Raw genomic sequence first — 14194 nt, 5'->3', positions numbered from 1 at the left:
CCTGCATGGTAACTAAGCTTCCATCAACTGAGCATATAGCTGCAATAGGAGTCTGCTGGCGATCCTCCCTCAAAAGCCATGCAAGCAATCTCCCCGATCGATCACCCTCCGTCTGTAATTGCATAAGGTGGTAATTATGATCATGTCGACTGAGACGTTGGTCCGCCTCCTCATAAATCATCCACTGACCCTGAAGCGTTTCAAATGGTGCCCTGTTCTGTGCTACTTCCACCTCCAAGGTTCTCAACTCTTTTTCCAAGTTAACAACTTCAGCGTGAAGTGTACAACGCACTCTCCAAGAGGATGAGAGACAATGTCCCCTCACCAAAACCTTGTGTGCATCCCACTCCGATGCTCTCGAACCCGTAGAGCCCTTGTTTAACTCCCAGTATTGCTTTATACATGTATTCAATTCTTCTCTAAAGGATTGATCCAGTAGTGCCTCTCCATGCAGACGCCAAGCAGGAACCGCGGGGCGCCCACTTCCTCACCGCAGCGTTACTAGCAACGGGGAATGATCAGAGAGCATCCTGGCCAAATATCCAGAGTCTTTAACTAGAGAGCATATAACTAGGGTCCACCACAAAATATCTATTCTAGTGTGCACCCTGTGAGGCGCAGAGTAAAACGAGTATTCTCTGTGTGCCGGATGGCCCACACGCCATATATCCTGTTGCCCTATGACTTTCGCCCAAGCCGTCAACAGACTGGAGCCACGCCTACTCACCGCCCCGGACGGGGGCGTACCGAGCAATCCAGCAATACATCTGAAATACAATTAAAGTCCCCCCCAAATGGCAGGTGCATCGGGGTCAGTCAGCAGCGCAGGGTCATTTTTCGAAGGAATTCGAATAACGCGCTGTTGGGGGCATAGATCCCTACTATAGTAAATTGTCGTCTGTCAAGTTGCCCCTCTACCACTACATATCTGCCACCCACATTTATCTTGTGTGCGCTTTGGACATACAGCACCCCTGGTGCTATGCACACCAGTACTCCCCTCGCATAAGCCGAAAACGACGTACCAAAAATCTGACCCTGCCATTTCTTGCTTAATGCCTGTAGATCAGCCTCTAATAAATGTGTTTCTTGCAAAATAGCAAAATGTATTCTCTGGCGTTTGAGATAGGCATGTATCCTGTGTCTCTTACCCTGCTCGGCCATTCCACGCACATTCCATGTAATCATGTTATACTCCTGCATAATGTAAAGTACACAGTGAACCATATCGTAATATCCAATATTGTTACACTTGCTATGTTTCGGGTCTCGACTCTGCAACACACCGAAGGAATTATGTATATGTAATGATGCGTCTTTCAGCATCTTTGCCCTCTCAGCAGCCGCCTGTATTTTCATGGGTTGCGCCTTCGATCGTTACCTGGCTCTCCTGCACGCTGGCGAAGTCAACCACTCACCACCATCTCCTTCTTCTTCTTGTGTCTGTGCGATGCCCTTGGCGTGCATCCAAGTCTAGGCATTGGAAGGTGTGGTGAAAACAAGAGTGAGATCATCCGCAATTACCCTAAGTTTAGCAGGAAACATCAAGGCATATTTAATATTGTGTTCGCGAAGACGTTGTTTAATTTTCATGTAGGAGTGGCGTTGACGCTGCACTTCTTGTGTAAAATCCGGGTAAGCAGTTATAGAGGCTCCCTCGTAACAAATCGGGCCTTTACTCCAAAAGTATTGAAGTATCGCATTGCGATCTCTATAATTGAGGAAGCGGGCAATCAGCTGTCTAGGCGGCAGTCCCGGAGACGTTTGCCTCCCGGGAACTCTATGTGCCCTTTCGACCGAAAAGAACTTCGATGGGACACCATTCAACACTTCCTTGATCAGCCATTGCTCTAAAAACAGTTCTGAATTTTGCCCCTCCGATTTCTCAGGAAATCCCAGAAAACTGACATTGTTCCGACGCGATCTGCCCTCTGCGTCTTCCGGGCGTCTCTGGAGGGCTTTTACTTCAGTATCCAATCATTGAATTTGCCCCTGGCTTTCTGAAACCAGGGGGTCCATGACACCTGGTGCAGTCTCTACCATTCCGACTCTTTCCGCCAAATTACAATGATCTACTCTGAGCAAATTAGGATCCTGGGACACCGTGTCTATTCTGTTTTCAAGTGATGATTTAGTGTCCATAATCGCCTGTTAAATTCTTTCAAATTGGCTCGAGTGGGATTGTAACGTAATCTCTAGGGACTGCAGACTCAGTGCCATTGGGGGCTCCGCGGGAAGAGTCACGGGAGTAGGGTGCTCCTGGGCTCTGGATGCTTTTGATTTCCCCGTCATACTGTCCGCTCAGATATGCGCCCTTGTATGTTGAACTATTTATCCCACCCGTGTGTTACACTCCATGCCACAACAATAAGAACAATGCAGACCTCTATCAGCGAATAACACAGGACCCAGCCAGTTTTGAAGTAATTGATTGAGAACAGCCGCAGTCACCTCTGAGGGCCAGCGCAGTCCCCAGAAGCCATCATTCTACAGATTAACAACAATTAGTCGGAGGTCTGGTAAAACATTTGGTCAAGGCAAGCCAGGTACAGTGTATAATATGCTGCTCGGGCACCAACCCCTGATCACCTACCGTGTCCGCCGGTGTCCACTAAGTCCGGTTTCAGTGTGGCCCAGCTCGCCGCTCAGCCACACCCTCTGCGTACGCAAGCTCTGGGTTGCAGCGTCGATCAAGGCCCCACATGCATCGGATGCTTGTTCTTCCTCATCGCCCACTCCGCATCACATCTGACCGCTCCGATCATCTCCAGGGCAACTCCGCTGATAAATTTATCTTGTGGCCAGCGTCTTGGCAGCGCCGAACAGGATGTTTCAGCGGGCCCATAGTGAAGCTTTGTTTCAAGCGACTGCCATCTTAACCACGCCACCTTGGTGGGGCCTTCTTGATTGCATTAAAATGATGGTTACTCCAATTCTCTTACTTATTTTATCCATGATTCCTGTATGCATTCCTCTGACTTATTTTAAACAAATTGACTCTTCTTTCCAACTTTCTTTGGAATAAAATCTAGAATTTCCTTATTTTGTGTTAAGAAACCCAAGCCTGATGGAGGTTTTAATTTTCCAGACGTTCGTATATAACATAAGGCTTTTTGTTTAAAACAAGCCTCTAAATGACTGCTCTCAGCCTCTTCCTTTACTCCTCTTTGGCTGGATAGTGAACATTGTTTACGTAAGCTATTTCTACTCAGGAAGGCTTGCTTTTTTCTTGAAAAATATAATTACATCCCCCAACTCTGTTCAAACATACTTGTCTTCTTTTGCAACCTTATAATCTTTTTTTGCAATCCCCTTTGTGGTATAACAAACTTATAACTATAAATCATAGACCTTTATATTGCAAATCCTGGAGAAGTTAAGGTATAATTTGAGTACAAGATCTATTTGAAGGAATAGATCATTGCTCCTTCCCTCAATTCCAATCAGTGTTCAATTGTTCACAATCCTTTTGGAATAGATTTCTCTTCTTTTAGACATAGGGGGTCATTCTGACCCTGGCGGTAATTACCGCCATGGCGGAGGTCGGCGGTAGCACCGCCAACAGGCTAGCGGTGCACCGCTGGGCATTCTGACCGCGGCGGTTCAGCCGCGGCCAGAAACGGAAAGTTGGCGGTGTACCGCCGACTTCCCGCTGCCCTTGAGAATCCTCCATGGCGGCGGAGCGCGCTCCGCCACCATGGGGATTCTGACACCCCCTACCGCCATCCTGTTACAGGATGGCGGTAGGGGGTGCCGCGGGGCCCCTGGGGGCCCCTGCAGTGCCCATGCCAATGGCATGGGCACTGCAGGGGCCCCCATAAGAGGGCCCCACGAAGAATTTCAGTGTCTGCTTTGCAGACACTGAAATTCGCGACGGGTGCAACTGCACCCGTCGCACCTTCCCACTCCGCCGGCTCCATTCTGAGCCGGCGTCCTCGTGGGAAGGGTGTTTCCCGCTGGGCTGGCGGGCGGACTTTCGGCGGTCGCCCGCCAGCCCAGTGGGAAAGCCAGAATGACCGCCGCGGTCTTTTGACCGCGGAGCGGTCTTTCGGCGGGAACTGCTTGGCGGGCGGCGACCGCCGTCCGCCGTGGTCAGAATCACCCCCATAGTGTTAGATATCCTCTCTTCCCTTCTTTACTGAGATTCTACTCCTTCTCCCAAATCCTCACTTTTGCATATTCTCACTTCTACTCCTAAAGCCTCCTCCATTTATAAATATTTGTTCACCTCTGATTCTAATTGAGTTAAAACTAAAGTAGAACTTAGTTGGGAAGCTGATTTAGGATGTGCTTGGTCTATCCTAATCTGGAATATAATATGGTCTAGAACGCTAAATGTTTCTAGAACTGCTTCTACAACTCATTCTATGTACTACTTATATCAGATTATATCATACTCTGAGTTCTATAGCCACGTTTTCACACTCCCATAATTAAGCTTGTTGGTCCTGTGGTCACTTCCTTGGGGACCTTATGCATCTTCTGTTTTATGCCCTCCTGCTGCCGTTTTTTGGAGAAAAGTCTTGTCTCACCTTACATCAATTTTTAATCTGAATTGTCCTTTTTCCCATTCTTTCCTTTTTTTAAGGAAGACTTTCAGATAGTATTTTACTGAGCTTGCATGAAAAAGGATTGTTTGACCTTATGTTAGCCTTTGCTTTTTAACAGATCACACTTAATTGGAAATGTGCTAGCAATATTTATTTCAAAGCTTGGTGGTATACTGTATGTCATTGTTATTGTTTAGATGTTGGTTATGCTTTATCATGCAAACCACACATTAATTGAAACCTATTTAGGTCCCCATTGACTCATTTCTAGGACTTAAAGGCTGAGTAACATATTTCACCCATATTCTCTAAAAACTTTATTCTGCCATAAACTGCATTCTCTGCTTCCTCTTTTCTTCTGTTATCTTTTACTAAAATTGTATTTTATTTTCATTTTGATTATTATGCACCCATATTCGACCTTCATTCGTTAGTTGATACTTTTTATATCTCCCCCTTTACCCCTCCACAATGAAATTTATGAACTGTAAACAGCTTCTTTTCTTTTCTATTGCTCATATAGCTATGGTTTAATGTTCACATAACTTACTTATTGCTTCCCATGTTTATGTTATTTATCTTCAATAAAGCTGATCAAAATTAAAACTGCTGCAATAGTCCTACCTAACACTATCATGATCTGCAAACATAGGATAGTCTTTCCTTGATATAAAACAGTAGGTAGTATAGGTCACAGAAATCCTCTGTGAAAAACACATGAAAGCATGACCAAGGATACCTGACAGTCCAGCTTGGCAGGAGATAGCAAGGGGTCAAACTCTACTGCAGTGGTCTCCAAACTTTTTAGTGCCTCGCCCCCCCAGTTGAAAAATAAAAATCATTGGGGCCCCCCTCAGATTTTTTCACAATTGTTTTATAAAAATTGCAATGTTTAAATATGTCTAAACCTATTTAAACATTGCAGTTAAATACTGTTAACTTTTTAAAAATGCAATAACAAGCTTCTGCTTACAACAAACTCATGTTATCTGTATAATGCTTCTTTTGGCCAATGTCTGGTGCACCCCCTGAGATCACTTGAGCCCCCCCCCAGTTTGAAGACCTCTGCTCTACTGGCTGGGAGGTGGAGTGTAATGGACTATAGGAGCTTCCAGTGATCGAATTATCTGCTTTGTTTGCATGTAGTTTGACCCACGGGTGCTCATCCAGCTCTGTGCCGAAGTAAGGCTACCTTGTGTAGGAAAGTACCCTCTTTCTAGGAATGGCTACCCCCATTTTCAGCCTGTTGTCAGTGTGTTCAACTGTGTTCACTGGGATTCTGATCTCCAGGACCCCAGTGATTATGCTCTCTTCCTTCTAACTTGATAACTTGGTTACTTTCACCCCACATTTGGCATACTGGTGCCCCCATGTAAGTCGCTGGTACATGGTACCCAGGTACCCAGGGCATTGGGGTACTGGGGATCCCCATGGGCTGCAGCACGCATTATGCCACCCATGGGGAGTCCATGCAAAGTGTTTCTGCAGGTTTGCCATTGCAGCCTGCATGAAAGTGTGGATGCACCCTTTTCACTACAGGTCACTGCAACAGGTCACTGTACGTCACCCCTATGGCAGGCCCTCCTAGCCCAGAGGGCAGGGTGCAAGTACCTGTGTGAGAGGGCACCCCTGCACTAGCAGAGGTGCGCCCACAAACTCCATTCCATTTTTATGGACTTTGTGAGTGCAGGGACACCATTGTATGAGTGTACTGGACACAGCACCTGTTATGTCATGTTATTTTTGACGCATCCCAGGTACTGTGGGTAACAAAGAAACAACCGTTGATTTCTAAGGATTGAGATTCTTTTAAACATTTTAAAAATGATATTTCAACTTGTGCTTATTAGATCTTTGTTGTTTTTACCTTATTCTATTTAGATAAATATCTATTTTTCTAAACCTGTATGTTGTATTTTTGTGGCGTTTTCACTGTGTTACTGTATGATTTATTTCACAATTTTTTACACATTGCCTTCTAAGTTTAGCCTGACTGCTCAGTGCCAAGCTACCAGAGGATGGGCACAGGATAATTTGAATTGTGTTGTGACTTACCCTGACTAGGATTGTGGTCCCTACTTGGACATGGGTGTATACCTCTGCCAAATAGAAACCCTATTTCTAACAGCAAATGTATGTGTTTTGGAAAAATACTACAGACCTAGACACTTTAATTATGTTTTCATCAGTCTGAGGTAAATACAACTGTTCATTTCAGATCAGTTCTCCCAAGAAAACAAAAAAATAGAAAAAAATGATTGATACTGAAAAAAGCACCAATGAACTGCTGAATCAGAAATATTTTATGGGAATAAAGTACTCAATTACACCTAATGCACAACATTGCAGGCTAATAAAAGTAAAACTTACCGAATCAAAGTAAAGATTCACTTTGCCGTTATCCGGTTCAACCTTTTTGAGCAGATTATTCTCTATGGAGATTGAGTTATCTAGTGAGAAACCACTTAAGTAGTGTACTTCCATCAGAGCCATTCCACTTTCATTACCATACACTGAAGGGATGTACCTGCACACAAAAACATGGACTTTTAATACATCTACACAGGAAAGACTCAATGGAATGAAAATGCAGATTACGTTTTACAATCAACAAGATGTCAACAAGGAGAAAAATATAAACAAGATACATTGTGTTACAATTTTTCTTGACATATCTAGCCCACAGATCCTTTGTACCCCTTTGAGGTACTCTTGTGTTTTGTTCAACCTAAGGGCTCAGTCAGAGAGTTTTGCCTTTTAGTATAGTGGTGTTTCTTTGAAAATTGATACACAGAGCCACTTCTTCACTATATTAATGTGCCACATTCCTGGGGGAGGACATGCAGGATTGTCTTGTTATACCCATGGTGAGACTCTCACAATTGGTTAAGAAACGATGGCATCCAGGTGCTCAGGATGCATCTTGCTCTACAGTATGTATGAATTAACTTGTCAACCTCTGCACATTTTAAATGGGAATGTCTGGCTCATTTGCATCTTCTTTATTCTCTCCTGCACTCACTGTTACAGATCACTAATTTTCTTGAGTCAATTGGAAATCAACTTGGCAGAGTATTGTGATATTTGAGAGTATCCATTTTTCAAACTCATTTACAGTTTCTGGTGAAAACATAAAAAGGGGGACAGCCTGTCTTTAGGACTATCCTACAAGATTCCCCACAGTATGCAGTTAATGGAGAGATTTCTTTATTCAGCACTATTCAGCACTTAGTGGGAATTATTTTTCTAAATTAGGAAGGCCGAAATTCAGAAAAATCCGGGTTAGCCATTTTTAGCCCAGTTTCGTACAATAAGGTCCAAAGACAATTTCTCAACAGATAATGGTTGTATAAAATTGGAGGAGCAACAAGTCATAAGATTAAAATGTTTCCTAACTATGCCTTTCTACGATATGACTGCCTGAAGCTTAAGTAATCAATTCTTAAGGTGGGTCAGTTTCCAGTGAAGGATACCCACAATATAATTGAATGGAATCATGATTTGTTTACATCAATTCACATATACAGAAGTTGCAGTCTTTCTTCATCAAGAGTCCGGCTTGTATGTAAAACTTATTTGGAGTGCTCTTATGAACTCATATGGTAGTAATATCCATGGTTGCTGGACTATTAAGGCTATTGCGGGCGTCTTCCTTATCACTTCACTACCACCAATGGCCGGCAAAAGGGTCCCAGAACGCAACAAATGTCCTAAAAGCTCATATTCATATTGACAAAACGGGTATCTGAATGACTATAATGTTGGTTAGCCTACACCCCAGACCAACCCTACAATGCATCTAAGACTATCAACCATTACCGGTCACGCTGTAGTACCTGGCACAAGACCTTGTCTACCAGTGATTACTTTCACACAAATCATTCCTGATTTAACTCGCTCAATGATCAGTTTGGCAAGTTGAAAGCAGAGAATAACTTATCTACATTTATTTGTAAACTGTATGCAATCTTTGACATGATTTTTATACTCAAAGACATTACTAACAATATTATGTTTTTCACAGTGGCTACAACTACGATTTCCTAATTCCTGATCCACTTAATGAAAAACCTAATAAATATTCAAATTATCTTGTTAGGCTTTTATTCTTTAGGTACGTTTATATAACTATGCATTCTACTGGAAATATTTCCAAAATACATTTAAGTGCAAAACATATTAAAGGGTTACTATTGAGATTCACTAATATAATTCATAATATTCATGTCAGTAAATTAATGCACGCATCCCTCATTTTATGGGGGGAGGCAATAACTTTGTTCACAGGTTCTGAGTGCATGGCATGTGTGGGTGTGAATTTGCCTGAGGGAAATATGGAAAGGTTTCTCAATTCTTTGAATGTGAATGCTTTAACTCCCACCACCTTATTGCTTTTTACCCCCAACATCTTCAGGGTAAGGGAATATTAACTGTTAAAACAACTTTGGGTTTTGCCATTGTCTCTGCACAGCAACCCTTCTTCACAGGGTTGAAAGCATACACAATACTAGTTGATCCACCTGTCGCGCCGCGCGGTGCGGCGCGAGCCGAGAGCTCGACTTCGGCCGGGCGTTCGGCTCGGGCCGCGCACCGCGTTATTAAGACGCGGCGCGCCCCCAGCCTCTCCTGCGCGTTTCGAGGCCCCAGATTTGCTTGGGGCCTCGTTCTTCCTTCTGCCTTTCACTGTCCCAGGGGTCTCTGAACCCTCTTACCTGTTTTTCTTCGTTTCCTTGTCCTTTCTTCTGTTTGCAGTCTGTTGTGTGCCTTTCTTTATGTCTTTTCCTCCTTCCCAGATTCCTGTGCTTTCCCAGCATTCCTTGTTCCCTATTCTCTATGGTTCCTCTACTATTCTGTTCTATATATTGTTTCCCTATCTAAGATGGTGTCCTTTTACTTCCTGTGGGTCACTTCCTGTTTGTTGGTATATAAGGGCTGTGTTTTTCCTCTTTCCTTGCGCTGCAACACTTTCTGCTCAGTTGGTGTCTTCGCTCCTGATTTCCTTGCCTTTTGGTTTTGGACTCAGCATTCTGTGTTTTCTGAATTTTGCTCCTTTTGGATTCCTGTTTGTTTGTTCTTGTTTTTCTCCAGGACTTTTCCTGTTTGGAGGTTTTTCCCCTTTGGAAGGGGTTTTTCCCTCTGGCGCTACTTTCTGAAGGGCACGGTCTGTTCTTGGTGTCTCCATTGCCTACAGCACCGTGGCTACCAGAAAGAGTCGCCCCTTTTTGGGCCAAAGCCGAACATTGAAGATTTACGCCACCAGATCTGCAAATTCCAGGCGCAAGCAGCACGTGAGTCGTGACAGATTGCAGCGCCCAACCATTCCGACGTCCTCAAACACCATGGATAATACAGTGGCGGCTGCTGCAGATCCGGAGCAATCTCTGTTAACCACGATTCAGCAACAAGCCCAGGAGTTGCAACAACTACGTAATGAAAATGCTGCGTTACGACAGGCTTTGGCCCTCCGCACCAGTGATGTTCCGACAATCTCCGCTTCTACCCCTTGTTTCTCTGGTGAACCAACCAAGCTTCGCGAGTTCTTGGATGCTTTAACGGTGTATTTCGCCTTCCGACCTACTCAATTCTCCCACGACAGGACCAAGGTGGGTTACCTTATCAGTGCCTTATCCGGCCCAGCCTTGGCCTGGGCAACCCCGATGGTGTCCTCCGACGACCCTGTATTGTCAGACTATTCCGCCTTTGTGAGTCGCTTCAAACAAATGTTTAGCCGTCCTGGATTGGAAGCCTCCGCTGAAGAAGCCTTGTGCGACATCCAACAAGGCTCCCAAGACGTCCTGCAATATATAACCCGTTTTCGTCAGCTGGCGGCAGAGACCACTTGGGTGGAACGTACTCTGGTAACATTATTTCGTAGAGGACTCAAAGAAGAAATAAAGGATGAACTAGTGCATTCTACCAGAGCGGAAGATCTTCGTGGCCTGATGGATCAAGCACTGTCCATCGAATATCGTCTTCAGGAACGGAGATCGGAAAAGAAAAGGAGTAGAGGGTTTACCCAGCCAAGTAGCTCACGTGCATACCTGCAGCGTTCCGAGGAACCTCGCACTCCTGCTAGAGACATCGAAGGGGAACCCATGCAGGTGGATACTACCCGAGGTCCGCTCTCTGCTAGTGAACGAGAAGACAGACGCAAGAGAGGGTTGTGCCTGTATTGTGGTTCTGCTGGTCACATACTCCGTACCTGTCCAGTACGTCCGTCCAGACCTTCGGGAAACGCCACCTCCCGTCCTCTGTAAGAAGGGAGGGGACGGGATCTACAGCTATACCTTCCATCAGCTCCTTTAATGACAATACAACTGCCTTGTTCATCTTTCCTGTCCTGTTACAACTTCCTGACGGTCGTCAAGAAAAGACTATGGCATTACTAGACTGTGGTGCTAGTGGTATATACATGGACAAGACATGGGCTGCTGCTAACCTAGTTCCTACTCAAGCAAAAGAAGTACCCGAACAGGTACACACTGTGGATGGATCTTTGATATCCTCTGGTCCTGTAGACACCACTACCCTGATGTTAAGTCTACAGGTGGGAAACCATCAAGAACACATCTCCTTCGATCTTATTACGTCCCCTAACCATACCATCATTCTTGGAATTCCGTGGCTCATTAGACATAACCCATATATAAATTGGGTTACCCGGACAGTCTCTTTGTCTTCGCAATTTTGTCACGAGAACTGTTTTACTTCCGACAAGTATTGGTCTCCGAAAAGATCCTTAGCTACTGAAGGTGCCACTGGTATGTCCATTAATACGGTCCAAGGGGTCCCAGACCACTATTTGGAGTTTCAGGATATTTTCCAAAAACCGTCAAAACCTGTGCTACCTCCACATCGAGAATATGATTGTGCAATTCCATTAGAACCCGGCACAATTGTTCCTTTTGGGAGGATGTACTCCCTCACGGAACCCGAAAGGGAAGTTCTAAAGGAGTATCTGGACGAAAATATACAGAGTGGTCTTATTGTTCCATCGTCGTCTCCGGCTGGGGCCCCTCTCTTTTTTGTGCCCAAGAAGACTAAGGATCTTCGTCCGTGCCTGGATTTTCGAGGTCTGAATAAAATCACCATTAAGGATCGTTATCCTTTGCCTCTCATCAGGGACATACTGGAAGCAATCAGAGGGGCCCAACGTTTTACTAAATTGGATTTACGAGGAGCCTACCACCTTTTACGCATAAGAGAAGGCGACGAATGGAAGACAGCATTCAGGACCCCATTTGGCCATTTTGAATATAGGGTTATGCCGTTTGGTCTTACTAACGCCCCGGCAATCTTCCAGAGATTTATGGACTCAGTGTTTTCAGACCTACTTAATCAGACAGTCGTGATCTACCTAGATGACATTCTTATTTATTCTAGAAATCCTGAACTCCATACTTCCCATGTGAAACAAGTTCTTCAAAGACTTCGTGATCATCAACTATTTTGCAAACCAGAGAAATGTGAGTTCGACATAACGGAAGTCAAATATCTGGGCTATCATTTAAGTCCCACCGGCATAGCTATGGATCAAGAAAAGGTACAAGCTATCCTAGAGTGGCCTTCTCCTTCTACCATAAAAGAAACACAATGTTTCCTAGGTTTAGCAAACTTCTATCGACAATTCATTCTAGACTTTGCCAGTCAGACTAGCCACATAACTCACACCTTAAAGAAGGACAATTTAAAGAAGGGGTTTGTCTGGACTGAGGCTGCTGAAGCAGCCTTTCAAAGCTTAAAGAGAGCCTTCACCCAAGCCCCCATCTTAAGACATCCAGATACCACCAAGCAATTTATAGTAGTAACTGATGCTTCTGAGAGAGCCATCGGAGCTGTCTTACTCCAACGACAAGAGGATGATGGCCTTGAACATCCTGTTTTCTATTTGTCTCATATCCTTTCCACAGCTGAACAACATTATTCCGTACTTGAAAGGGAATTATTGGCTCTGAAAACAGCCTGCCTTGAGTGGAGGCAGTTTCTGATGGGTTCCAAGGAACCATTTGAGGTGAGGACAGACCACCGTAATTTACAATGTTTAAGAAATTTTGTATGCCAGAATAGTCGTCAGGCCCGCTGGGCCTTTTTCTTCAGTCAGTACGATTTTTATATTACATATATTCCAGGATCTCAAAACATTCTGGCTGATGCTCTGTCTCGCCGATATCCAGAGTGTTCTCCTTCCTCATCCCAGTATCTTCTAGAACCCAGTAAGATCATTGGAGTGGCTCAGTCTTTCCTGGAAGAAGTACAACAAGAATACGCCAACCTATCGGACCATGACATAGAAGAACTAAGACCATTATTGTACAAAAGACAAGGATATTTTTATTACCAAGACCTGATATTCCTCCCTACAAACAAGGTGCAAAAGAAAGCATTACAAATGTGCCATGATTCCCCTGTAGCTGGTCACAGAGGCATCAAGGCCACACAAGAATTACTTTCACGATTTTTTTGGTGGCCTACCTGGAAACTGGATGTGGAAAGATACGTTCAGGCCTGTCCCATATGTGCCCAAGTCAAAATACCTCACACCAGACCGGCAGGATTACTACAACCTTTGCCTGTTCCATCGGCCCCATGGCATACTATCTCTACTGATTTTATGTGTTCGCTCCCACCATCAGCAGGAAACCGGGTTATCATGGTCACAGTGGATTCTTTCACAAAGATGGCTCATTTCACTGGCCTAAAAAAGCTGCCTACTTCCCAAGAACTAGGTCAAATATTCATAGATCATGTCTTCCGTCTCCATGGACTTCCACATACCATAATCTCTGATAGAGGACCTCAGTACATCTCCCGATTTTGGAAGCATTTTTGTAAAACACTGAATATGAATAGAGCCCTGTCTTCAGGGTTCCATCCTCAGACCAACGGACAGACTGAGCGTCTGAACCAAGGACTAGAGCAATATCTTCGATGCTTTTGCAATTCTACCCAAAGTAACTGGAGCACTTACCTCTCTTTAGCTGAATTTTCCTACAATAACTCAGTCCATAGTGCCTCCAAGGTCACTCCCTTTTTCTGTTCCTATGGTTTTCATCCTACCTCTTTCCCTACTTCTCCACAATCCAACTCTCCTCTACCTGCTATTAACTATTTCTCCAAACGCCTTCTCCAACTCCATAAACTAATTCGATCTAATTTGTTACATACCAAGAGGTATATGAAGAAGGCTGCAGACAAGAGACGTACAACCAATCCAAATTATCATCTGCAAGATAAAGTCTGGCTCTCCTCCAAATTCTTGCCCTCACGTCTCTCTCAAAACAAGTTCACACCTCGTTACTATGGGCCTTTCCGTATTCTCCAGTTGGTCAATCCTGTCACTGTCCGTCTTCACTTACCCCATACATGGAAGATCCATCCGGTTTTTCATGTTTCTCAGCTTAAACCTTATGTGCCTGATCCTTACTCACGTCAGTTTCCTTGTCCACCTCCTGTCCTTGTGAATGATGCTCCTGAATATGAAGTGCAGGAAATCTGTGACTCTCGTCTTTTTCATAAACGACTTCAGTATCTGATTCATTGGAAGGGTTATCCTCTCAGTGAATGTTCATGGGAAGATGCCTCTTCCGTTCACGCTCCTCTCCTGACTCAACGCTTTCACTGTTTATTCCCTCTTAAACCTGGGC

At 44.4% G+C, this 14194-nt stretch overlaps 1 protein-coding gene across 1 annotated transcript in view; it reads right to left on the bottom strand.

Moving 5' to 3' along the window:
* Window positions 1–14194, bottom strand: part of LOC138296504 (CD109 antigen-like) — a 363929-nt gene that overhangs the window by 25048 nt on the left and 324687 nt on the right. The window contains exon 31 of the mRNA XM_069235675.1: window positions 6921–7077. Coding sequence (XP_069091776.1) covers window positions 6921–7077 — 157 coding nt within the window. The remainder of the gene's footprint in view (window positions 1–6920; window positions 7078–14194) is intronic.

Source organism: Pleurodeles waltl, chromosome 5 (assembly GCF_031143425.1).
Source record: "Pleurodeles waltl isolate 20211129_DDA chromosome 5, aPleWal1.hap1.20221129, whole genome shotgun sequence".
Taxonomy (NCBI): Eukaryota; Metazoa; Chordata; class Amphibia; order Caudata; family Salamandridae; genus Pleurodeles; species Pleurodeles waltl.
Note: the sequence above shows the minus strand (reverse complement) of the source record. Positions and strands in the feature narration are given on the sequence as shown.